General features: G+C 38.6%; 1 protein-coding gene across 7 annotated transcripts in view; it reads left to right on the top strand.

The window, feature by feature from the left end:
- Positions 1–27,629, top strand: part of FAM13B (family with sequence similarity 13 member B) — a 97,810-nt gene that overhangs the window by 49,813 nt on the left and 20,368 nt on the right. For 5 of the 7 annotated variants that reach the window (XM_060296251.2, XM_060296255.1, XM_060296254.1 and 2 more), the window contains 3 exons: positions 5,052–5,207; positions 6,996–7,128; positions 25,593–25,657. In XM_060296251.2, the coding sequence (XP_060152234.1) occupies positions 5,052–5,207; positions 6,996–7,128; positions 25,593–25,657 (354 nt within the window). The remainder of the gene's footprint in view (positions 1–5,051; positions 5,208–6,995; positions 7,129–25,592; positions 25,658–27,629) is intronic. The other 2 variants (XM_030869535.2, XM_030869532.2) reach the window with 1 other exon arrangement.

The following is a 27,629-nucleotide window of genomic DNA, read 5'->3' as shown; positions in this document are numbered from 1 at the left end:
GCAGATTGTTTACCACTGGACCACCAGGGAAGTCCCTGGAAAATATTATTAAAGTTTAATCTTTTGGGAGCCTAGGTATAGATCTCGGCCAGTGTTTCTTAAGTTTATTAGTATGGATAAGAATCATCACTGGTGCTTATTAAAAATGTAAACTCTTGGGTCCTACCTCAGAGGTTTGGGGAGGGACCAAGGAATCTACTTTCTTAAAGTTTTTTTTTTTTTTTTTTTAACTGGGAAAGAAATTATACATACAGAAACGGGCATAAAACAAATGTATATCAAAACAGGTTAGTAAAAAGCAAATATCCAAATATCCCAAATCTAGAACTAAGCACTGAAAACACCCTGGTAGCTCTCACAATCCTGATCTCCCTCTCCACTAAAGGTAACAACTATGCTGACTTTTATGGCAATCACTTTCTTATATATTTCTGAGCTTTATGAAAATTAAACTTGCTATATGTATTTTTTGATCCAGTTTCTTTCAATAAACATGGTATGAGAATTTTATCCATGTGGTCACATGTTACTGTGGTTTGTTCATTTCACTGCTGTAAAGTATTCCATTATATGATTGTACCACAATGATCCAATTTACTGTTGCTGGAAAATTGGATTATTTTTATTTTTGACTATTGTGAGTAACATTGCTGTGTACATTGTTGTACACATCTTCTGGTGCACACATGCATGCACATTTACTGTCTTTCAACTTAAGTAACTATTGCTAAATTGTTTTCCATAGTGCTTTCTCCAGTTCTCATTCTGACAGTGTGTGAGCCTTCCCATTGCTTCACATTCTTGAGTACTTCATTGTCATTTTAATAAGGTCCATCCCTTTTTCATATGTGTATGGACCAATTTCTTCTTTTGTGAGATGCCTGTTCAAGTCTGTTTCCTATTTTTTGTTGGGTTATCTTTTTCTTATTGAAAATGAAGCCCTTTTTTAGGAGCCCTTTAAAAATATATGTTGTAATTGTATTTTCCTCATTGTGTGTTATGCCTTTTCCTTCTCGTATTGTGTCTTCTGATGAATATTTCCCAATTTTAATCAAGCTTATCATTCTTTTCACTTTGTGATTAATGCTTTTTGTGTCCTGTTTAAGAAATCTTTTCCTAAATACACACCCCTGTATTATCTTCTGAAACTTGTTTCATTTCACCTTCCTTGTTTAGGTCTGTAATCTACCTGGAATTGATTTTTGTCTGTAGTGTATGACAGAGGTTGCCAAGTTACCTTTTTCAGTATGGATACCAAATTGTTGCAGTACTCATTTTTGAAAAGACTGTTCTTTCCCTACTTTCCATAGTAGCATCTTTGTTCTAAATCAAGCATGGGTCTGTTTCTGTTTTGTATGTCTATTCTTGTGCCAGTACCATACTATCTTATTTACTTTGGTTTTATGGTATTTGAGGTCTAGAGTAGGGTCCGGATCTCCAATAAAATAACACTGTTACTTCAGGAGAGTCTGATACAGGTGGCCCTAATTCATCTCTCCCCTCCTCCCCTTTTCCCCTTTCATAACCATAAGTTTGTCTTCTGTGTCTGTGAGTCTGTTTCTGTTTTGTAAATAAGTTCACTTGTGTTATTTTTTTAGATTCCACATATGTGATATCATAACAGTATTTGTCTTTCTCTGTATGACTTATTTCACTTAGCATAATGCCCTCCAAGTCCATCCATGCTGTTGCAAATGGAAAATTTTGTTATTTTTTATGGTTGAGTAGTATTCCATTTGTGTGTGTGTGTGTGTGTGTGTGTGTGTGTGTGTGTACGTATATAAACACATACACCACATCTTCTTTATCCATTCATCTGTTCATGGACCCTTAGGTTGCTTCCATATCTTGGCAATTCTAAATAATGCTGTTATGAACATTGGAGTTAATGTATCTTTTCGAATTAGTGGGGTTTTTTTTGGATATATACCCAGGAGTGGAATTGCTGGTAGTTCTATTTTGAGTGTATTTGGAAACCTCCATACTGTTTTCCATAGTGACTGCACCAATTTACATTCCCACCAACGGAGTACAAGGTTTCCCTTTTCTCCACATCCTCACCAACATTTGTTATTTGTATTCTTTTTGATCATGGCCATTCTGACAGATATGAGGTTTCTCGTGGTTTTGATTTGCATTTCCCTGATGATTAGTGATGTTGAGTGATTATTTTTCTTTTGTTTGTTTATTTGATTCTTTGTAAAGTGTCTTGTGTCCATGTATCCACTAGCATTTTATTGATAATCTAATCTAATAAAAAAGGGTGAGAAAATCCCTCTGGGAGAATGAGTAGATGGCTAACAATGGCAAATTTGAAAAAGAACAGAGAGATGATGTAAACCCTATGAAAAGTTAAAACATGATAGAAGGCTTTAGTAACAGACTGATGGACTATGTAGTTGAGAATTGGAACTTTTTGAGAATTTGTTGTAAGATACAGTAAAAGCTCACCAGAAATCACAAATTAAATGGTGACAAGAATGTGATGTTAGATATATATTTTTTCTTCACACCATTCAACATACTGCACTGTCAGTGGATAACAGTATTAAAAGTAAAATGAATGTTTCTAAATAGGTAACAAATTATCTAAACTTAGAGACTGCTAAGTTACTAAGGAAAATATACCAGATTTAACTTTTATAATGAAATAGCAACCTATAACCAAAATTAAAAATATAATCAACAAATCATTGTAGCAAAATATCAGAAAAAGATCTAATATCCTAGTTGACATTTAAACACCCTTTGGGGAAAGCCTCATTTATCATTTTTGGTATTTTGTTTTTTTCTGCAAAAGTCACTAAATATTTAACTTTCAGCTCATCTGAAACTGCTAGAAATAGACTGATGGCTACACTGTTTTTTGTGCACATATATGTGATTTTTCTCCCCAGCTTTTCCTGATTTCAGAAATGAAAATGATTAAAGGATTTCATTTAAATATGAAAAAAAATTTAAGTACTTTCCTTGAGGGTATCATCATGAAAGCATTTAGCTAAGAGTAATTCATTCATGAAAACTAGTATAATATTGGCAGTTAAAAAAATTTTTTTTTAAAGCTAGAGAAGTTATGTGTGCCAAACCAGGATGGCTTACTGTTGTCTGATAAAGCAGTGGTGCAATTTGCTACCGATGTGTTTGCTTAAGGGAGACCTGAAGATTGTTGGATGAATAGTAAATGGTGTTCACTTGGTTTCCTACAGACAATCCTGAGACTATTAACCTGATAGACCTTCTTCCTCATGTTGGTTAGAGTATGTGTTGGCACATTTTACAGAGGATCTTCATAAAACTAAATTTACTTTTTAAAAATGATTCTTCTTATGAAGAATCATTTGCATAGAGAAAAGTTCACAAATCATAAGGCCATTGAATTATCAAAAAATGAACTCAACTTGTATAACCCCCACCTGGGTCCCTGCTCCTGTCCCTTCTCAAATGCTACCAATCTCTCTGTTCCCCAAAAGTAGCCACTATCTGACTTTGATTATTGTAGATTAGTTTTTTCTCTTACTGATTTTTTTCCTTTGAAAATCATACTGAGATGTATTTTTCACACAATAAAATGTATTCATTTTATGAATGATGAACACCTGTACATATATATCTGTTAACAACCATGGCAGTCAAGATAGAGACTGTTTCCATCACTTCATGTGCTTCTTTACAGTAATTCACCCCCTGACCCCCGCAGTTTCTGGTCCCAGGCAATTACTGATCTGCATTCTGTCACTATATAGATGAATGTTGCCTGTTTTAGAATTTCTTATAAATGGAATCTCATAGAATAGGTACTCTGTGTCTGGCTTCTTTTGCTTGTGTAATTTTTTTTGAGATTCATGTTATTGTATGTATCAGTTCAAGACACACACACAGAGTATGTATTTTAAGGGTCTTCTTATGTGAAAAATAATTTCTTTAGAAAATTAGAATAATAAACTTAGTGCATGTTCTCCTGGGTGTATCAAGGGTAGTGTAAATGTGGCAGTTTTCACCACATTTTATAGTCATTTAGTATTGAAAATTTTATAGCTGATTTATTTCTTTGATTACAGTGCCCATATATCTCCTATCAGCATCTTACCAGCCTCTGTGGAGTAAGTAGTATACTTACAGAAGACAATTTAAAAATTAAAAAAAAATATTACTAAACTGTAGAAATTAAAATCATGTATTTATTTTACTTACTTTAGAGGAAGGATTGTACATAAGGCAGTGAAACCAGTATTTTATGTACTTCAGTCAGAACAAATGAAGAAGGAATGAATTACACTCACATACAGAATAAAGATGAATTTTTTTTCACTTGATTTTTTTTTTTTTGCGGTACGCGGGCCTCTCACTGTTGTGGCCTCTCCCGTTGCGGAGCACAGGCTCCAGACGCGCAGGCTCAGCGGCCATGGCTCATGGGCCCAGCCGCTCCGCGGCATGTGGGATCTTCCCGGACCGGGGCACGAACCCGTGTGCCCTGCATCGGCAGGCGGACTCTCAACCACTGCGCCACCAGGGAAGCCCCTCAGTTGATTTTTTTTGATCTTCTGAAATGATTGAAAATGTCAAAAGAGCTTTTTTATGAAGTTTTTTTTTTAATGGCTGCTTTATTTATGTATGTATGTATGCATGCATGCATGCATGCCGTGGCACACAACATGCGGGATCCTAGTTCCCTGACCAGGGATCGAACCCGTGCTCCTTGCAGTGGAAGCGCGGAGTCCTAATCACTGGACCGCCAGGGAATTCCCTGAAGTCTTTTTAAATGGCTTTATATGTATTGAGGTGAGGAGTGAATTACTGGGCCAAGTGATCATTCATGCCTCAGTAGTAATAGTGACATTATGATTGATTTGTATATCTTATTTGGGCAAATTTCATTTAAAAATTTAAGCCAATATTATGTTTTCCTATTTCTTTTTCCCCTCTAGCCTGTTCATTTATATACCATTATACATTTTTTTTTAAACTGGTTGTACATTTTAAAGTTTGTGTTTATGTGACCAAATAACTAGTTAGGGTGACTGCTTCTCACTAAAATGTGTTCTGTTTTATAGCATTTTAGAAAGAACAATTAGAGCAGCTGTGGAACAGCACCTTTTTGATCTGCAGAGCAGCATAGATCATGATCTTAAGAATTTACAACAGCAAAGTCTGGTGTGTAATAATGAAGCAGGAAGTGTTAATTGTGATGGGGAAGGATCTAATAACCAGTAAGAAACTTTTAAAACATTTTACTGTTATTTATTGAGTTATAAAATTGTTTTTTCTTTTAAAAAACTGTATTTTTTCTTAAATGATGGGGTGTCATCTTACTTGAGCATTTCTGAAAGTCAGTGTGAAAAGTGACTTTGTATATACTTGCATATAAATTGTGTATACTTCTTAACATTGAAAATCTCATAAGTCTTCCATTAAGGTAGTAGGCATTAAGTCCAACACAGCCTGTGAACACCAGATGAAGTAGCAAGCTTACTTTTAGGATCCATGTTATATGAAAAATAACTTTTAAAAAAGTAGAACTGTAGTCTGTTCTCCAAATGGTCACACCATGACATGCAGTTATCTAGACAGATAGGTACAGGGACAGCAGATTGACATCACTCCTAGTGCACATGGTCATTGAGTGAAATGGTAGATGGAATCATCCTTTGCTATTTAACTTATCACCTGCCTCCAGCCTTTGCCCTCCCTACATGCCTTTGTTTTAGGTTAGCTGTTAATAATTGAATTTGTGTAAGTTAAAAGTACTCTATGTACTGTGTGATGTGTGATGTTACTCCACTTTTCATCTGACTTGTTACCTTTAATCCACTTTTCATCTGACTTGTTACCTTTAAATGACAAAAAGCTTCATCTCCTTTCCTGTTACCTCAGCCCTGCACTTTAGGATATATAGGTTCCTTTCTCTGAGACCACAGTGCAATGATTTCATAGTTTGCATTGATCAGTTTTTGTTCTGGGGACAGATCTACAGAGCAGCATCGATCATGATCTTAAGAAAGATGTACCCAAATTTGGAGAATTCATAGGAAGGCAAAAAAAATTGATGACTGGGTAGAATTCTGTTTTTGTTGTTAAGAATTAGATTTTTAAAAGGCCAAATGTGTCAAGTATACTAGACTAGCTATCAAATAGTATGAAATAAAACTGAAAAATTAATGGATATAAAAACCAATGCTTGGAATATGTTTATGGAATACCGTATTGTACAACTGCAGGTGTGCCATGTAGTCTGCATAGATGGCATCACCAGCCTGTGCAGCTCGATATGATGGCCCCGATTTATGTGCTTTGAAGGCATGATTTGAACTATACAAGTGGATCTAGGGAGTATTTGAGTTGAATATGAAGGAAAGAAGCAGTATCTAAAAGTTGGAAATAGTAGGAAAATGTTTCAAAGGATATAATATAAGCAGATTCCTTGGAGTTTGCCCTTAAGTTAGCTAGAGATCCTGAAAACCTATGCCCATACTCAGACAGTATTATGGAAATAACTCATATTCTCATTAATAGTGGTATCATCTTTGTAAACAAAAACCTGCAGTGTTGTGCATATTCTAAATTATATAAGATGAAAAAATATGCAGTAGGAAGCTATTCCTGTTGTACTTGATAAGGTGTTGGACACTCTGGTACCTAGTGCTAGACTTTTCTTAAATCAGTAAACAGGTCATTATTATGATTTAGAGTATGCATTTATAAGGGAAATCATTATTTTGGCACATAAATTATTTTTAAAACCATTTATTTGCTTTTGAAAATATTCAAAGTGGATAGCAAACCAGGTAGGTTCCTCACAGCATCCCATGGAGAGACAAAAATAAACTTTGTACACTTAATAATCTAACTTGGCAAGATAAAGAAACTGTGGTTCTTTATGAAAAAGACAAATTTTCTTTGACAAGGAAAAGCTTCAGATTGTTACTTTTATTTATTTATTTTAAAGCATTACGTATTCAACATGTGGCCTGATCTGACTTTTTAATCTTCATTACTAGGGTTGATATTGCTGATGGTATTATTAATACCAGTGAATGTAACAGAGACTGTTCAGAACCTGTGGCTAGCACTAATTTAGACAATGAAGTTATGCAGCAAGATTTTGTATTTGAGGATGAAGAAAATAACCAGGTAAGAAATGCTAAGACTTAAAAAAATCTCTGTGTTAGGTGTACTAGATTACAATTCTGATTGCTTCATGTGTTCCTTTGATACCAGAAGCCATAGTTCAATATCTTTGCTGTTACACATGTTTGCCTTGATTATAAGTCCCAGGAACATACATACTCTCAGTAGAGGTCAGGAACCATCATTGAGTAGAGAAGTAAATATAAAACACTTTATTTTAAAATACTTTTCTGGAAGGAAACAAATTACCTTGTCAGCTAAGGTGGTTGGTGGTATTATGGACGAATTTTGTTCTTTTTATTAATTTTTTTTTTACATCTTTATTGGAGTATAATTGCTTTACAATGGTGTGTTAGTTTCTGCTTTATAACAAAGTGAATCAGTTATACATATACATATGTTCCCATATCTCTTCCCTCTTGCGTCTCCCTCCCTCCCACCCTCCCTATTCCACCCCTCTAGGTGGTCACAAAGCACTGAGCTGATCTCCCTATGCTATGCGGCTGCTTCCCACTAGCTATCTGTTTTACGTTTGGTAGTGTATATATGTCCATGCCACTCTCTCGCTTTGTCACAGCTTACCCTTCCCCCTCCCCATATCCTCAAGTCCATTCTCTAGTACGTCGGTGTCTTTATTCCTGTCTTACCCCTAGGTTCTTCATGACATTTTTTTCCCCTTAAATTCCATATATATGTGTTAGCATACGGTATTTGTCTTTCTCTTTCTGACTTACTTCACTCTGTATGACAGACTCTAGGTCCATCCACCTCATTACAAATAGCTCAATTTCGTTTCTTTTTATGGCTGAGTAATATTCCATTGTATATATGTGCCACATCTTCTTTATCCATTCAGCCGATGATGGACACTTAGGTTGTTTCCATCTCCTGTAGGTTGTTTCCATCTCCTGGCTATTGTAAATAGAGCTGCAATGAACATTTTAGTACATGAATATTTTTGAATTATGGTTTTCTCAGGGTATATGCCCAGTAGTGGGATTGCTGGGTCATATGGTAGTTCTATTTGTAGTTTTTTACGGAACCTCCATACTGTTCTCCATAGTGGCTGTACCAATTCACATTCCCACCAGCAGTGCTAGAGTGTTCCCTTTTCTCCACACCCTCTCCAGCATTTATTGTTTCTAGATTTTTTGATGATGGCCATTCTGACTGGTATGAGATGATATCTCATTGTAGTTTTAACTTGAATTTCTCTAATGATTAATGATGTTGAGCATTCTTTCATGTGTTTGTTGGCAGTCTGTATAACTTCTTTGGAGAAATGTCTATTTAGGTCTTCTGCCCATTTTTGGATTGGGTTGTTTGTTTTTTTGTTATTGAGCTGCATGAGCTGCTTGTAAATTTTGGAGATTAATCCTTTGTCAGTAACTTCATTTGCAAATATTTTCTCCCATTCTGAGGGTTGTCTTTTGGTCTTGTTTATGGTTTCCCTGCTGTGCAAAAGCTTTGAAGTTTCATTAGGTCCCATTTGTTTGTTTTTGGTTTTATTTCCATTTCTCTAGGAGGTGGGTCAAAAAGGATCATGCTGTGATTTATGTCATAGAGTGTTCTGCCTATGTTTTCCTCTAAGAGTTTGATAGTTTCTGGCCTTACGTTTAGGTCTTTAATCCATTTTGAGCTTATTTTTGTGTATGGTGTTAAGGAGTGATCTAATCTCATATTTTTACATGTACCTGTCCAGTTTTCCCAGCACCACTTTTTGAAGAGGCTGTCCTTTCTCCACTGTACATTCCTGCCTCCTTTATCAAATATAAGGTGACCATATGTGCGTGGGTTTATCTCTGGGCTTTCTATCCTGTTCCATTGATCTGTATTTCTGTTTTTGTGCCAGTACCATACTGTCTTGATTACTGTAGCTTTGTAGTATAGTCTGAAGTCAGGTAGCCTGATTCCTCCAGCTCCGTTTTTCGTTCTCAAGATTGCTTTGGCTATTCAGGGTCTTTTGTGTTTCCATACAAATTGTGAAATTTTTTGTTCTACTTCTGTGAAAAATGCCAATGGTAGTTTGATATGGATTGCATTGAATCTGTAGATTGCTTTGGGTAGTAGAGTCATTTTCACAACGTTGATTCTTCCAATCCAAGAGCATGGTATATCTCTCTATCTATTTGTATCATCTTTAATTTCTTTCATCAGTGTCTTATAATTTTCTGCATACAGGTCTTTTGTCTCCTTAGGTAGGTTTATTCCTAGATATTTTATTCTTTTTGTTAAAGTAGTAAATGGGATTGTTTTCTTGATTTTACTTTCAGATTTTTCATCATTAGTGTGTAAGAATGCCAGAGATTTCTGTGCATTAATTTTGTATCCTGCTACTTTACCAAATTCATTGATTAGCTCTAGTAGTTTTCTGGTAGCATCTTTAGGATTCTCTCTGCATAGTATCATGTCATCTACAAACAGTGACAGCTTTACTTCTCCTTTTCCGATTTGGATTCCTTTTATTTCCTTTTCTTCTCTGATTGCTGTGGCTAAAACTTCCAAACCTATGTTGAATAAGAGTGGTGAGAATGGGCAACCTTGTCTTGTTCCTGATCTTAGTGGAAATGCTTTCAGTTTTTCACCATTGAGGACAATGTTGGCTGTGGGTTTGTCATATATGACCTTTATTATGTTGAGGAAAGTTCCCTCTATGCCTACTTTCTGGAGGGTTTTTATCATAAATGGGTGTTGAATTTTGTCAAAAGCTTTCTCTGCATCTATTGAGATGACCATATGGTTTTTCTCCTTCGATTTGTTAATATGGTGTATCACATTGATTGATTTGTGTATATTGAAGAATCCTTGCATTACTGGAATAAACCCCACTTGATCATGGTGTATGATCCTTTTAATGTGCTGTTGGATTCTGTTGGCTAGTATTTTGTTGAGGAGTTTTGCATCTATGTTCATCAGTGATATTGGCTTGTAGTTTTCCTTCTTTGTGACATCCTTGTCTGGTTTTCATATCAGGGTGATGGTGGCCTCGTAGAATGAGTTTGGGAATGTTTCTCCCTCTGCTATACTTTGGAAGAGTTTGAGAAGGGTAGGTGTTAGCTCTTCTCTATGTGTTTGATAGAATTCACCTGTGAAGCCATCTGATCCTGGGCTTTTGTTTGTTGGAAGATTTTTTAATCACAGTTTCAATTTCAGTGCTTGTGATTGGTCTGTTCATATTTTCTATTTCTTCCTGATTCAGTCTTGGCAGGTTGTGCATTTCTAAGAATTTGTCCATTTCTTCCAGGTTGTCCATTTTATTGGCATAGAGCCGCTTGTAGTAATCTCTCATGATCTTTTGTATTTCTGCAGTGTCAGTTGTTACTTCTCCTTTTTCATTTCTAATTCTATTGATTTGAGTCTTCTCCCTTTTTTTCTTGATGAGTCTGGCTAGTGGTTTATCTATTTTGTTTATCTTCTCAAAGAACCAGCTTTTAGTTTTATTGATCTTTGCTATCGTTTCCTTTATTTCTTTTTCATATATTTCTGATCTGATTTTTATGATTTCTTTCCTTCTGCTAACTTTGGGGTTTTTTTGTTCTTCTTTCTCTAATTGCTTTAGGTGCAAGTTTAGGTTGTTTATTCGAGATGTTTCCTGTTTCTTAAGGTGGGCTTGTATTGCTATAAACTTCCCTCTTAGAACTGCTTTTGCTGCATCCCATAGGTTTTGGGTCATCGTGTCTCCATTGTCATTTGTTTCTAGATATTTTTTTATTTCCCCTTTGATTTCTTCAGTGATCACTTCGTTATTAAGTAGTGTATTGTTTAGCCTCCATGTGTTTGTATTTTTTACAGATCTTCTCCTGTAATTGATATCTAGTCTCATAGCGTTGTGGTCGGAAAAGATACTTGATACAATTTCAGTTTTGTTAAATTTACCAAGGCTTGATTTGTGACCCAAGATATGATCTATCCTGGAGAATGTTCCATGAGAACTTGAGAAAAATGTGTATTCTGTTATTTTTGGATGGAATGTCCTATAAATATCAATTAAGTCCGTCTTGTTTAATGTATCATTTAAAGCTTTTGTTTCCTTATTTATTTTCATTTTTGGATGATCTGTCCATTGGTGAAAATGGGGTGTTAAAGTCCCCTACTATGAATGTGTTACTGTCGATTTCCCCTTTTATGGCTGTTAGTATTTGCCTTATGTACTGAGGTGCTCCTATGTTGGGTGCATAAATATTTACAATTGTTGTATCTTCTTCTTGAATCGATCCCTTGATCATTACGTAGTGTCCTTCTTTGTCTCTTCTAATAGTCTTTATTTTAAAGTCTATTTTGTCTGATATGAGAATTGCTACTCCAGCTTTCTTTTGGTTTCCATTTGCATGGAATATCTCTTTCCATCCCCTCACTTTCAGTCTGTATGTGTCTCTAGGTCTGAAGTGGGTCTCTTCTAGACAGCATATATATATGGGTCTTGTTTTTGTATCCATTCAGCCATTCTGTGTCTTTTGGTGGGAGCATTTAGTCCATTTACATTTAAGGTAATTATCGATATGTATGTTCCTATTCCCATTTTCTTCATTGTTTTGGGTCTGTTATTGTAGGTCTTTTCCTTCTCTTGTGTTTCTTGCCTGGAGAAGATCCTTTAGCATTTGTTGTGAAGCTGGTTTGGTGGTGCTGAACTCTCTCAGCTTTTGCCTGTCTGTAAAGATTTTAATTTCTCCATCAAATATGAATGAGATCCTTGCTGGGTAGAGTAATCTTGGTTGTAGGTTTTTCTCTTTCATCACTTTAAATATGTCCTGCCAGTCCCTTCTGGCTTGCAGAGTTTCTGTTGAAAGATCAGCTGTTAACCTTATGGGGATTCCCTTGTGTGTTATTTGTTGTTTTTCCCTTGCTGCTTTTAATATGTTTTCTTTGTATTTAATTTTTGACAGTTTGATTAATATGTGTCTTGTCGTGTTTCTCCTTGGATTTATCCTGTATGGGACTCTCTGTGCTTCCTGGACTTGATTAACTATTTTCTTTCCAATATTAGGGACGTTTTCAACTATAATCTCTTCAAATATTTTCTCAGTCCCTTTCTTTTTCTCTTCTTCTTCTGGAACCCCTATAATTCGAATGTTGGTGCGTTTAATGTTGTCCCAGAGGTCTCTGAGACTGTCCTCAGTTCTTTTCATTCTTTTTTCTTTATTCTTCTCTGCAGTAGTTATTTCCACTATTTTATCTTCCAGGTCACTTATCCGTTCTTCTGCCTCAGTTATTCTGCTATTGATCCCTTCTAGAGTATTTTTAATTTCCTTTATTGTGTTGTTCATCGTTGCTTGTTTCCTCTTTAGTTCTTCTAGGTCCTTGTTAAATGTTTCTTGCATTTTCTCTATTCTATTTCCAAGATTTTGGATCATGTTTACTATCATTATTCTGAATTCTTTTTCAGGTAGACTGCCTATTTCCTCTTCATTTGTTAGGTCTGGTGGGTTTTTATCTTGCTCCTTCATCTGCTGTGTGTTTTTCTGTCTTCTCATTTTGCTTATCTTACTGTGTTTGGGGTTTCCTTTTTGCAGGCTGCAGGTTCGTAGTTCCCGTTGTTTTTGGTGTCTGTCCCTAGTGGCTAAAGTTGGTTCAGTGGGTTGTGTAGGCTTCCTGGTGGAGGGGACTAGTGCCTATGTTCTGGTGGATCAGGCTTGATCTTGTCTTTCTGGTGGGCAGGTCCACGTCTGGTGGTGTGTTTTGGGGTGTCTGTGGACTTATTATGATTTTAGGCAGCCTCTCTGCTAATGGGTGGGGTTGTGTTCCTGTCTTGCTAGTTGTTTGAAATAGGGTGTCCAGCACTGTAGCTTGCTGGTCGTTGAGTGAAGCTGGGGGCTGGTGTTGAGATGGAGATCTCTGGGAGATTTTTGCCGTTGATATTACGTGGAGCTGGGAGGTCTCTTGTGGACCAGTGTCCTGAAGTTGGCTCTCCCACATCAGAGGCACAGCACTGACTCCTGGCTGCAGCACCAAGAGCCTTTCATCCACATGGCTCAGAATAAAAGGGAGAAAAAGTAGAAAGAAAGAAAGAGAGAGAGAAAGAGAAAGAGAGGAAGAGAGGAAGGGAGGGAGGGAGGGGGGAGGGAGGGAGGAAGGAAGGAAGAGGATAAAAGAAAAGAAAATAAAGTAAGGTAAAATAAAATAAAGTTATTAAAATAAAAAAATAATTATTAAAAAAATTTTTTTTTAAAAAGTAAAAACAGACAAAAAAACGGATGGATAGAACCCTAGGACAAATGGTGAAAGCAAAGCTATACAGACAAAATCTCACACAGAAGCATACACATACACACTCACAAAAAGAGGAAAAGGGGAAAAAATAATAAATCTTGCTCTCAAAGTCCACCTCCTCAATTTGGGATGATTCCTTGTCTATTCATGTATTCCACAGATGCAGGGTGCATCAAGTTGATTGTGGAGATTTAATCTGCTCCTCCTTAGGCTGCTGGGAGAGATTTCCCTTTCTCTTCTTTGTTCGCACAGCTCCTGGGGTTCAGCTTTGGATTTGGCCCCGCCTCTGCGTGTAGGTCGACTGAGGGTGTCTGTTCTTCGCTCAGACAGGACGGGGTTAAAGGAGCTGCTGATTCGGGGGCTCTGGCTCACTCAGGCCGGGGGGAGGGAGGGGTACGGAGTGCGGGGGTGCGGATCCTGCGGCGGCAGAGGCCAGCGTGACATTGCACCAGTCTGAGGCGCACCGTGCGTTCTCCCGGGGAAGTTGTCCCTGGATCCTGGGACCCTGGCAGTGGCGGGCTGCACAGTCTCCCCAGAAGGGAGGTGTGGATAGTGACTTATGCTTGCACACAGGATTCTTGGTGGTGGCAGCAGCAGCCTTAGCGTCTCATGACCATCTCTGGGGTCCGCGCTGTTAGCTGCGGCTCGCACCCGTCTCTGGAGCTCCTTTAAGCAGCGCTCTTAATCCACTCTCCTCGTGCACCAGGAAACGAAAAGGGAAGAAAAAGTCTCTTGCCTCTTCGGCAGGTCCAGACTTTTTCCCCCGGACTCCCTCCCGGCTAGCCGTGGTGCACTAACCTCCTGCAGGCTGTGTTCACGCCGCCAACCCCAGTCCTCTCCCTGCGCTCCGACTGAAGCCCGAGCCTCAGCTCCCAGCCCTGCCCGTCCCGGCGGGTGAGCAGGCAAGCCTCTCGGGTTGGTGAGTGCTGATCGGCACCGATCCTCTGTGCGGGAATCTCTCCGCTTTGCCCTCTGCACCCCTGTTGCTGCGCTCTCCTCCGCGGCTCCAAAGCTTCCCCCCTCCGCCACCCACAGTCTCCACCCACGAAAGGGCTTCTAGTGTGTGGAAACCTTTCCTCCTTCACGGCTCCCTCCCACTGGTGCAGGTCCTGTCCCTATTCTTTTGTCTCTGTTTTTTCTTTTGCCCTACCCAGGTACATGGGGAGCTTCTTGCCTTTTGGGAGGTCTGAGGTCTTCTGCCAGCGTTTAGTAGGTGTTCTGTAGGAGTTGTTCCACGTGTAGATGTATTTCTGATGTATCTGCAGGGAGGAAGGTGATCTCCGCGTCTTACCCTTCCGCCATCTTCCCCTAGATCCTGTTCTTTTTTTTTTGCGGTACGCGGGCCTCTCACTGCTGTGGCCTCTCCCGTTGCGGAGCACAGGCTCCAGACACGCAGGCTCAGCGGCCATGGCTCACGGGCCCAGCTGCTCCGCGGCATGTGGGATCTTCTCAGACCGGGGCACGAACCCGTGTCCCCTGCATCGGCAGGCAGACTCTCAACCACTGCGCCACCAGGGAGGCCCTAGATCCTGTTCTTTTTAAAAGCCCTGTATGTCCCAGATTTTTTCCTGAAGAACATGAGATCTTTTCATAATTATGGAAAACCCATGAACATCATTTAAAAAGTAAATTTTCACTGTCACAATTTTTAGTAGTAACGTTGTTTTTAAAATAATTTCAATAAATATACAAAACAACCTTTTTCTAAGACATGTTTCAAAGTTTAGTTTTGTTAACACTTTTTATTCTTATTTTTAAAAAGTATTTATTTATTTGGCTATGCCAGGTCTTAATTGTGGCACACGGAATTTCATTGTGGCATGCGGGATCTTTAGTTGCAGCTTGTGAGCTCTTAGTTGTGGCATGTGGGATCTAGTTCCCTGACCAGGGATCGAACTCGGGCTCCTTGCGTTGGGAGCATGGAGTCTTAGCCATTGGACCACCAGGGAAGTCCCTTGTTAACACTTTTTAAGATAATATACTTAATGAATGAGGAAATTTTCTTCAGCATGTTTTCATTCTAAATCATAAGCTAACATACCTGTAATAAGGAATTTATAGAGATTTGTATTCTGGCTTTGCCTGTTAATAGCAGTGTGACTTTGACCAAGTTACCTAACTTCTCTGAGTTGTTCTTTGCTTTTCTTTATATAAGTGGGAGGTAATAACTCTGTTAGAGGATTGTTATAAATATCCAAAGAAGTAAAAGTATAAAGTTATTTTATAAACTGGAGAACATTTTACAGAAGTTAAGCTGCTGTTGTTAGTTTTACTGGACTTGTATTTTACTTGTGTATTAATATTCTTACTTCCACTGGTGTATTCGATTAATCTCTTTTCATCTATTCTTGGTTATTGCTTCTGTTGTTGTCTCTTTGCTCTTTCCTGGTTTATTGGTTTCTGCCTGTCTACTGGATCATTCCCATCAGTGTAGAATATTTTGGCTGTTACTTTTCCCATGTTTAGGAAAAAACCCTCTCTTGACCCTTCTTCCCACTCTAGCCACACCACCATTTTTCTGCTTTCCTTTATAATAAAATTACTTGAATGAATTGTCTGTGTCTGTTTAATTTCTCTTCTCACATTCTGGCTTGAATCCCCTCCAGGCAACCTTTACCCTTAACATTCCTCTGAAACTGTTCTTGCAAATCACTAATCATGTCTTTTGCACATTTTACTTGACCTAAGAGCACAATTTGATTCAATTAATTATGCCTACTACCTGGATACATTTTCTTCACTTGGCTTTTAGGATATCGCACTCCTCTGGCTTTTTTTTTCTCCTTGACTGGCTGCTCTATCCCTTTGCTGATTGCTTTTCATGTTCTCAAATTTAGTATGGCGCAGGGCCCAGTTCTCAGGTCTCTATTTCATTCACTCGCTTGGTAATCTCATTTAGTCTAATGGTTTTAAATACCATACAGACAATGGAATACTGTTCAGCACTAAAAGGAAATGAGCTATCAAGCCACAAAGAAAATGTGGGGGAACCTTAAATGCACATTACTAAGTAAAAGAAGCCAATCTGAAAAGACTGGCTATGTGATTACAACTATGCTAAAGGCTCCCAGGTTTCTATCTCTAGTCCAGATCTCTCTCTTGAACTTTATAGATTCCTATACCCAGCTGTTGTACCCAACATTGAATATCTTATAAACATCTTAATATCTCATAAACATCATATAAACATTTTATATCCATCTTAACATGCACCAAACTGTACTTGTAATCTTGTTGACACATGTGTTCTTCCTTTTGTCTTTAAAATCTCAGTAAACGGCAGTTTTTCGTTCCACATGCATAGGCCAAAAGCCTTGGGTCGTCCTTGATTTCTTTTACTGCACATCTAGTCCGTTACAAAGACCTATTGATTGTACCTTCGAAGTTTGTATAGAATCTGACCATTTTTAATGTTTCCGTTGCCACCACACAGGTCCAATCATTTCACTTAGATTAATACAGCCTCCTAACTGATCTTATCTTTTCCGCCCTATGGTTTGTTCTGAGCAGCAGCTAGAGTGATCCTTTTAAAATGAAAATTACATAATGTCAGTTCTCATCTCAGAACCTTCCAGTGCCATCTAGGTATAAAAATATAGCAATAGGCAGTAGGGAAACATGGACTGAGACAGTTCAGTCTTAAGGTGCTGTCTGGATTGCTGTTTGCCTAGATATCCCTATGGCTTGTTTCCTCATCTGATCCCGCAGATTTTTCCTCAATTTTACCTTCTCAGGCCAAACCTCATTACTCTGTATGTATGTATTAACAGGCCCTCTCACTGACCTGCCTCTATCCAGTCTCTGAACTTTTTGTCCTTCACTGTCTGCCCCTCTTACCCCTTAATAGTTCTGTCACCATTGCACATATCTATTGTTAGTTTGTTTCCCATCATTAGACTGTAAACTTCATGAGGGCTGAGATCTTCATCTGTTTTGTTTATTATTACATCCCCATTTATCTAGAACACATAGTATGTATTCATTAAGTATTTGTGGAATATATGACCAAACAAATAAATGTCACCTGGCAGATAGTAGGCAACTCAGTAGATTTGCTGAATGAAGTTGGTGTATTATTTACTTTAAGAAAGCAGGAATTCTTTTTCTTTTTTAAGAGACTATTTTTAGAGGTGTTTTAGGTTTACAAACAAAATTGAGAGGGAGGTACAGAGATTTCCCATATGTTCTCTGCCCCCACATATGCATAGCCTCCCCCATTATCAACATCACTCACCAGAATGGTACATTTCTTACCAAGAGTGAACTTACACTGACATACCATAATCACTCAAAGTCTAGTTTACCTTAGGGTTCATTCTTGGTGTTGTCCATTTCATGGGTTTGGAAAAATATATAATATACCGGTTTTTTTAACTGTGCTCTGCCTGTTCATACCCCATCCCACCAGCAACCACTGACGTTTCTATTGTCTTTATAGTTTTGCCTTTTCCAGAATGTCATATAGTTGGAATCACATAGTATGTAGCTCCAGATTGTCTTCTTTTACTTAGTTATGTGCATTTAAGGTTCCTCTGTGTGTTTTTTGTGGCTTGATAGATCATTTCTTTTTAGTGCTGAACTGTATTCCATTGTCTGTATGTACCACAGTTTATTTCTCCATTTACCTACTGAAGGACGTCTTGGTTGCTTCCAAGTTTTGGCAATTATGAATAATGCTGGTATAAACATCTGTGTGCAGGTTTTTGTGTAGACTTAAGTTTTTAACTACTTTGGGTAAATACCAACGAGCGCAATTGATGGATCATACAGTATGAATTTTGTAAGAAACTGCCAACTGTCTTCTGAAATGGCTGTACCAATTTGCATTCATACCAGCATTGTATTAGCGTACCTAATGCTCTCTAACCTCACCAGCATTTGGTGTTGTCAGTGTTCCAGATTTTGGCCATTCTGATAGGTAGGTAGTTGTATCTCATTGTTTTAATTTGCATTTCCCTGATGACATATGATGTGGGGGCATCTTTTCATATGCTTCTTTGCCATCTCCTGTATAAAGAAGTGTATCTTCTTTGGTGAGAAGTCTTTTTTTTTAATTGGGTTTTGTATTCTTGTTATTGAGTTTTAGTTCTTTCTTTCTTTTGGCTGTGCCTTGCCGCTTGCGGAATCTTAGTTCCCCAACCAGGGATCGAACCCCGGCCCCTGCAGTGAAAGTGCCAAGTCCTAACCTCTGGACCGCCAGGGAGTTCCCTGGTTGAGAAGTATTTTAAGGTCTTTGGCCCAGTTTTCAATTGGGTTGTTTCTTTTTTTTTTTGAATTCTTGAATTTTATTTTATTTATTTTTTTACACAGCAGGTTCTTACTAGTCATCCATTTTATACATATTAGTGTATATATGTCAATCCCAATCTCTCAATTCATCCCACCCCCCCCACCTCCCCCCACCACCCACCGCTTTCCCCCCTTGGTGTCCATATGTTTATTCTCTACATCTGTGTCTCAAGGGTTGTTTCTTATTATTGAGTTTTAAGAGTTCTTTGCTTTTTTGTGTAATAGTCCTTTATCAGGTGTGTCTTTTGCAAGTATTTTCTTCCAGTCTGTGGCTTGTCTTCTAATTCTCTTGATATCAGATTTTGCAGAGCAGAAGATTTTAATTTTAATGAAGTCCAGCTTATCAGTTACTTGTTTTATGGATTGTGTTTTTGGAGGTGTATCTAAAAAGGCATCACCATTCCCAAGGTCATCTAGGTTTTCTCCTGTGTTATATTCTAGGAGTTTTATAGTTTGTGTTTTACATTTAGGTCTATGATCCATTTTGAATTAATTTTTGTGAACGGTGTAAGATCGCTGCCTAGATCCATTTTTCTGCATGTGGGTGTCCATTTGTTCCAATTCCGTTCGTTGAAGAGACTATCATTGCTCCATTATATTGCCTTTGCTTTTTGGTCAAAGATCAGTTGGCTATACTTATGGGGGTCTATTTCTGGGACCTCTATTCTGTTGCATTGATCTCTTTGTCTATTCTTTCATCAGTACCACACTGTCTTGACTACTATTCCTTTATAATAAGTCTTGAAGTCAGGTAGTATCAGTCCTCCAACTTTGTACTTCTCCTTCAGTATTGTGTTGGCTGTTCTAGGTCTTTTACCTCCCCCAATAAAGATTAGAAGCAGTTTGTTAATATCCATAAACAACTTGCTGGGATTTTGATTGGGATTGCATTGAATCTGTACATCAAATTGGGAGGAACTGACATCTCGACAATATTGAGTGTTCAATCCATGAAAATGGGATATCTCTGTATTTATTTAGTTCTTCTTTGATTTGGTGCCTCAGAGTTCTGTAGTTTTTCTCATATAGATGTTTTTTAAAAAATTAATTAAAATTTTTTTGGCTGCTTTGGGTCTTTGTTGCTGTGTGCGGGCTTTCTCTAGTTGCAGCGAGCAAGCGCTACTCTTTGTTGTGGTGCGTGGGCTGCTCGTTGCGGTGGCTTCTCTTGTTGCAGAGCACAGGCTCTAGGTGCATGGGCTTCAGTGGTTGCAGAGCGCAGGCTCAGTAGTTGTGGCACGTCGGCCCTAGGGTGCTCGGGCTTCAGTAGTTGTGGCGTGTGGGCTCAGTAGTTGCAGTGCTCAGGCTCTAGGGTGCGTGGGCTTCAGTAGTTGTGGTGCATGGGCTCAGTAGTTGTGGCTCACGGGCTCTGGAGCGCAGGCTGAGTAGCTGCGGCGCATGGGCTTAGTTGCTCTGCAGCATGTGAGATCTTCCTGGACCAGGGCTCAAACCTGTGTCCCCTGCATTGGCAGGTGGATTCTTAACCACTGTACCACTAGGGAAGTCCCCCTCATATAAATGTTATACCCAAATATTTCACTTTTTTGGGTGCTAATGTAAATGGTATTGTGTTTTAATTTCAGAATGCAGTTGGTGTATAGAAAAGCAATTGACTTTTGTTTATTAACCTTGTATCCTGTGACCTAATAATCACTTATTAGTTCCAGGAGATTGTTTTTGTTAATGCTTTCAGATTTTCTACATTACATAGACAATCATGTCATATGTGAACAAAGATAGTTTTATGTCTGCCTTCCCAATCTGCTAACCTTTTTTCCCTTCTCTTGCCTTACTGTATTAGCAAGGACTTCTAATACAGTGTTGAAAGGGAGTGGTGAGAGGGGACATCCTTGCCTTGTACCTGAACTCAGAAAGTTTATAGAGTTTCTCACCAATAAGTATGATGTTAGGTGTAGGTTTTTTGTAGACAGTCATTATCAAGTTGAAAAAGTCCCCTCTGTTCCTAGTTTACTAAGAGTTTTTATCATGAGTGAGTGTTAGATTTTGTCACATGCTTTTTCTGCATTTCTTGATAAGATCATGTGATTTTTCTTTTTCAGCCTATTGATGATAGCTTACATTATATGATTTTCAAATGCTGAACCAGCCTTACATACCTGGGATAGATCCTACTTGGTTGTTGTGTATAGTTCTTTTTAGTAGTTTTTTAGGTGCTTGATTAGCTAATATTCCTTTCTTTCTTTTTTTTTTTTTGCGGTACGCGGGCCTCTCATTGTTGTGACCTCTCCTGTTGCGGAGCACAGGCTCCGGACGCGCAGGCTCAGCGGCCATGGCTCACGGGCCCAGCCGCTCCACGGCATGTGGGATCTTCCCGAACTGGGGCACGAACCCGTGTCTCCTGCATCGGCAGGCGGACTCTCAACCACTGCGCCACCAGGGAAGCCCTGATTAGCTAATATTTAGTTGAGGATTTTTGCATCTATATATTTTTTCTTTTTATTGGAGTATAGTTGCTTTACAATGTTGTGTTAGTTTCTGCTGTACAATGAAGTGAATCAGCTATATGTATACATATATTCCTTCACTTTGGACCTCCCTCCCACCTCTCCACCCCCATCCCCCCATTTAAGTCATCACAGAGCACTGAGCTATACAGCAGGTTCCGACTAGTTATCTATTTTATACATGGTAGTGTATATATGTCAATCCTAATCTCCCAATTCCCTCCCTGTGTCCACATCACAAGTCTGTTCTCTACGTGTGCATCTCTATTCCTGCCCTGCAATAGGTTCATCTGTACCATTTCTCTAGATTCCACATATATGTGTTAATATACGATATTTGTTTTTCTCTTCCTAACTTAATTCACTCTGTATGACACACTCTAGGTCCATCCACATCTCTACAAATGACCCAATTTCGTTCCTTTTTATGGCTGAGTAATATTCCATTGTATATATGTACCACATCTTCTTTATGCATTCATCAGTTGTTGGACATTTAGGTTGCGTCCATGTCCTGGCTATTGTAAATAGTGCTGCAGTGAACATTTGGGTACATGTGTGTTTTTGAATTATGGTTTTCTCAGGATATATGCCCAGTAGTGGGATTGCTGGGTCATATGGTAGTTCTATTTTTAGTTTTTTAAGGAACCTCCATGCTGTTCTCCATAGTGGCTGTATTTACATTCCCACCAACAGTACAAGAGGGTTTCCTCTTCTCCACACCATCTCCAGCATTTATTTATATATTTATTTATTTTTTTGCAGTACGTGGGCCTCTCACTGTTGTGGCCTCTCCCCTTGCGGAGCACAGGCTCCGGATTCGCAGGCTTAGCGGCCATGGCTCACAGGCCTAGCCGCTCCGCGGCATGTGGGATCTTCTCAGACAGGGGCACGAACCCGTGTCCCCTGCATCGGCAGGCGGACTCTCAACCACTGCGCCACCAGGGTAGCCCTTGCTGGAAGATCTTCATTCACAGTTTCAATTTCATTGCTTGTGATTGGTGTGTTCATATTTTCTCTTTCTTCCTGGTTCAGTCGTGGAAGGTTATACCTATCTAAGAATTTGTCCATTTCTTCCAAGTTGTCTCTTTTATTGGCATGGAGTTGCTTGTAGTAGTCTCTTAGGATACTTTGTATTTCTGTGGTGTCTGTTGTAACTTCTCCTTTTTCATTTCTAACTTTATTGATTTGAGTCCTCCCCCTCTTTTTTTTTGCGGTACGCGGGCCTCTCACTGTTGTGGCCTCTCCCGTTGCGGAGCACGGGCTCCGGACATGCAGGCTCAGCGGCCATGGCTCACGGGTCTAGCCGCTCTGCGACATGTGGGATCTTCCCGGACCGGGGCACGAAGCCATGTCCCCTGCATCGGCAGGCAGACTCAACCACTGCGCCACCAGGGAAGCCCCTCCCTCTTTTTCTTGATGAGTCTGGCTAATGGTTTACAAATTTTATTTATCTTCTCAAAGAACCAGCTTTTAGTTTTATTGATGTTTGCTATTGTTTTCTTTGTTTCTGTTTCATTTATTTCTGCCCTGATCTTTATGATTTCTTTCCTTCTGCTAACTTTGGGTTTTGTTTGTTCTTCTTTCTCTATTTCCTTTAGGTATAAGGTTAGATTGTTTATTTGAGATTTTTCTTGTTTCTTGAGGTAGGCTTGTATAGCTATAAACTTCCCTCTTAGAACTGCTTTTGCTGCATCCCATAGGTTTTGGATTGTCGTGTTTTCATTGTCATTTGTCTCTAGGTATTTTTTGATTTCCTCTTTGATTTCTTCAGTAATCTCTTGGTTGTTTAGTAACGTATTGTTTAGCCTTCATGTGTTTGTGTTTTTTACGTTTTTTTCCCTGTAATTCATTTCTGATCTCATAGCATTGTAGTCAGAAAAGATGCTTGATATGATTTCAATTTTCTTAAATTTACTGAGGCTTGATTTGTGACCCAAGATGTGATCTATCCTGGAGAATGTTCCGTGCGCACTTGAGAAGAAAGTGTAGTCTGCCGTTTTTGGATGGAATGTCCTATAAATATCAATTAAATCTATCTGGTCTATTGTGTCATTTAAAGCTTCTGTTTCCTTATTTATTTTCATTTTGGATGATCTGTCCATTGGTGTAAGTGAGGTGTTAAAGTCCCCCACTATTATTGTGTTACTGTTGATTTCCTGTTATATAGCTGTTAGCAGTTGCCTTATGTATTGAGGTGTTCCTATGTTGGGTGCATATATATTTATAATTGTTATATCTTCTTCTTGGATTAATCCCTTGATCATTATGTAGTGTCCTTCCTTGTCTCTTGTAACATTCTTTATTTTAAAGTCTATTTTATCTGATATGTGTATTGCTACTCCAGCTTTCTTTTGATTTCCATTTTCATGGAATATCTTTTTCCATCCCCTCACTTTCAGTCTGTATGTGTCCCTAGGTCTGAAGTGGGTCTCTTGTAGACAGCATATATACAGGTCTTGTTTTTGTATCCATTCAGCAAGCCTGTTTTCGTTGGAGCATTTAATCCATTCACATTTAAGGTAATTATCGATATGTATGTTCCTATTATCATTTTCTTAATTGTTTTGTTTTTGTTTTTGTAGGTCCTTTTCTTCTCTTGTGTTTCCCACTTAGAGAAGTTCCTTTAGCATTTGTTGTAGAGCTGGTTTGGTGGTGCTGAATTCTCTTAGCTTGTGCTTGTCTGTAAAGCTTTTGATTTCTCCATCGAATCTGAATGAGATCCTTGCCCGGTAGAGTAATCTTGGTTGTAGGTTCTTCCCTTTCATCACTTTAAGTATATCATGCAACTTCCTTCTCGCTTGTAGAGTTCCTGCTGAGAAATCAGCTGTTAACCTTATGGGTGTTCCCTTGTATGTTATTTGTCATTTTTCCCTTGCTGCTTTCAATAATTTTTCTTTGTCTTTAATTTTTGCCAATTTGATTACTATGTTTCTTGGCATGTTTCTCCTTGGGTTTATCCTGTATGGAACTCTCTGCACTTCCTGGACTTGGGTGGCTATTTCCTTTCCCGTGTTAGGGAAGTTTTCAACTATAATCTCTTCAAATATTTTCCGGGTCCTTTCTCTCTCTCTTCTCTTTCTGGGACCCCTATAATGTGAATGTTGTTGCATTTAATGTTGTCCCAGAGGTCTCTTAGGCTGTCTTCATTTCTTTTCATTCTTTTTTCTTTATTCTGTTCCGCAGCAGTGAATTCCACCATTCTGTCTTCCAGGTCACTTATCTGTTCTTCTGCCTCAGTTATTCTGCTATTGATTCCTTCTAGTGTATTTTTCATTGCAGTTATTGTATTGTGCATCTCTGTTTGTTTGTTCTTTAATTTTTCTAAGTCTTTGTTAAGCATTTCTTGCATCTTCTCGATCTTTGCCTCCATTCTTTTTCCAGGGTCCTGGATCATCTTCACTATCATTATTCTGAATTCTTTTTCTCGAAGGTTGCCTATCTCCACTTCATTTAGTTGTTTTTCTGGGGTTTTATCTTGTTCCTTCATCTGGTACATAGTCCTCTGCCTTTTCATCTTGTCTATCTTTCTGTGAATGTGGTTTTTGTTCCACAGGCTGCAAGATTGTAGTTCTTCTTACTTCTGCTCAAAAGCAGCTATTTTTAAAGATAGTTAATTTGAGGTACGGCATTGTTATACATATCTACAAATCTGGTTAATGTCTGTCTGACTTAACAGAAGTCAGCTGGATTCTCATACCTGCTTCTGCATTCTCTCTGTTCTATAGGTTCTTTTGTTTCTAGTGCATGAGGCCAGTTTAGCTTCACAGAGATATCTAGTTGGAAAAGAGAGAAGTATTTTAATAGCTCCTTACAGACTGTCTTTCATATTAAACAAAACTGCACAAGTGGTAGTTTCTTAAGAAGAATCTAAGAAGATCAAAGCTTTTGTTGATTTCAGAGGTGATCATCAAAGACACTAAAAAGTTTACATAGTTTGAAGTAATGCACAAGACATTTGTATTAGACTTGGGAGGTATTTATTTTAAGGGAGGAATAAGCATGGGATGATGTCACTAAGCCCATTGGAAAATGCAGGAGCCTTCTCATGTGTTTCTGAGGTTCAGAGGTGTTATTTCAATTATATGTAATAAAGGGATCTGGTGAACTACATGACTCCTCTGTTACCTGCTAGGAAGTTAACCAACCTGTATGTTCATGGCTGAGGAGAAAGAGAAGTAGCAGACCATCATTTTCAGAGGAGAGAATTCTAAGGAAGGAAAAAGAATGTGATAGTAGTAGCAGTACCTATTGCCCACTGGGGTAGCAAGAAATGCAGGGTCCTCATTTTATACACACACATGCAAACACACATAAGACTCAGGTTTTGAGGAAGATAAATTACTCTCTGTAAAAAGAGATGCTAACATCTATAGACTATTATAAGTAGTAGTTAAAGAAGGGCATTTGACTAACTTATAATCTAATATCCTAATTTAGATCGGAAACTTCGTCTCATATGTAAGTGATGGGAACTCCATTAATACGGTGGTGTGTTCTTTTTGTCAGACTGTAGGTATACTGTTAGAGCCATGCAGTGATCATGGTGATGGTGAAGATGGCTGTCTTGAGAGGTAAGCATTTTCTCTTGTTGTTGCTAATTAATTATTCATTTTGAGAATTGGAGTTCTTTACAGATTCTGGGGTGAATGTTTTAGATGAAGCTATCCATTATAACATACATTTTAGATGATCTAAAAAACCAAATGTTTTGTTTTGATGGTAAGTATAAAGCATATTAAATGTCCATAAATATTGAAAGTAGATGCAGGTTCAGACAGACATTAGTTATAACTTGGAAAACGTTCAGAAGGAAGAACACAGCCTTCTTGGAGACACTTAAAACTTTCAGCTGATTTGTAGAACAATTTGGGAGTTTATTGATATTTTGAATACATTTCAGTGAGTTAATTCATAGTCTTGGAACTATGGATAGCTAACTGAAAGTTTGTAACATAGTTGCATCAACAAATATGTAGGGATGTTTTTGTTCCCCTTCTAACTACTCCTCCATGTGTCCCAGTACAGTCCTATGCAGTTGGTGCTTGTTTATGTCCTTGGCCAGCAGTAATGGAAGGGGGATCCCTGAGGCAATGAGTATTTCAGCCATATGTAGTCCCCATAGTTACTCGATACATAAAGTCCCTTTAAACAGAAGCTTTCTAGAATGTTTTAAAGTAGGTTGTGGGTGTCGTTACTCTTCTTATGATTCTTTAAGACATTGCTAAGAAGTGTGTTATAATTTTCTTCAGAATGATGATTCGATATTCTAAAAACACATTAGTAATGAAGTTGGAGACTAGATTGTAAATACTGAGAAGTCCCATACAGCATTACTAATTTGGTGATAGCCTGTTGGCAGGGGTAAACCTGCATTAATGCCATTGTCTCTCTTAATTGTGGGTAGGAAACCTGTTCTCTGAGGGCACGTAAATTCTTTGGAGCCATGTCTCTGGAGCCTCCCCATACTCTGAAGGTCCACAGATTTCCTGCTTACAGCAGTTCCTTGTGCTTCCTTTCAGGAGGCAGGAATGATCTTCTTCCAGCCCAGGGAATATTGGAGCTATGGGCTGAAGATAAAAGATTAACAGCATTAACAGGCATCCCCAGAATGATGACATCTGGATTTGGTAGAACAATAAGGATCCATTTAGTGAGGACTCAATCTTTTTCAAGAAAGCTCTTTCCCCTTCAACTTATGTATAGGTTAGCAAACTTGTTTTTAGACCCAAAGATTTTCTTGATTAAGTGGCTTACATTTTGCATGTTTAACACTCAATGTTTCTCAAATTTAGGTGATTAGGTCTTTTAGTCTGTTAGGGTAGAATTTAGCTCATCCCCCCATTTGCTCCCACTCTAAGCAAAAGAGGGCTTTTGCTTCCCAGGGAATTTAGTTTGTTTCTTATGCTCAGCAAGAATCCATATTTAGATCAAGACCTGTCTTCTTGCAGTTCTTTATGCACACTCTTTTATGGCAGGGTAGGAGCAGCACCAGTGAGTATCTTTGTAAATTGCCACAGTGTCTTTGGGGAGGAGAACTTTCCCGCAGTCGGCATATTGATAACCTACTGTGATACTAGATACTGTGTTGACTGGTCAAATAGGTAGAGATCATTTGTGACAGCTTGCTTTAACACTTGTTCTAGATGGGGGTTAGTTTTTATGGGGGAATAAGAAGTGAATTGAGATTTTATAAATTTCCTTTTTACATGTTACCATTATGTTTTTAGGAAGGAGAGGTTTAGAAGTAGTAACCTTGTTTTGATTGTAATAGAATACCATCAGATTTAAAATATAGGTACATAGGGCTTCCCTGGTGGCGCAGTGGTTGAGAGTCCGCCTGCCGATGCAGGGGATACGGGTTCGTGCCCCGGTCCGGGAAGATCCCACATGCCACGGAGCGGCTGGGCCCGTGAGCCATGGCCGCTGAGCCTGCGTGCCCGGAGCCTGTGTTCCGCAATGGGAGAGGCCACAACAGTGAGAGGCCCGCGTACCGCCAAAAAAAAAAAAAAAAATATATATATATATATATATACACACACACAT

The sequence above is a fragment of the Globicephala melas genome, chromosome 3 (genome assembly GCF_963455315.2).
Source record: "Globicephala melas chromosome 3, mGloMel1.2, whole genome shotgun sequence".
NCBI lineage: Eukaryota > Metazoa > Chordata > Mammalia > Artiodactyla > Delphinidae > Globicephala > Globicephala melas.
This window is presented reverse-complemented; position numbering and strand designations above follow the sequence as displayed.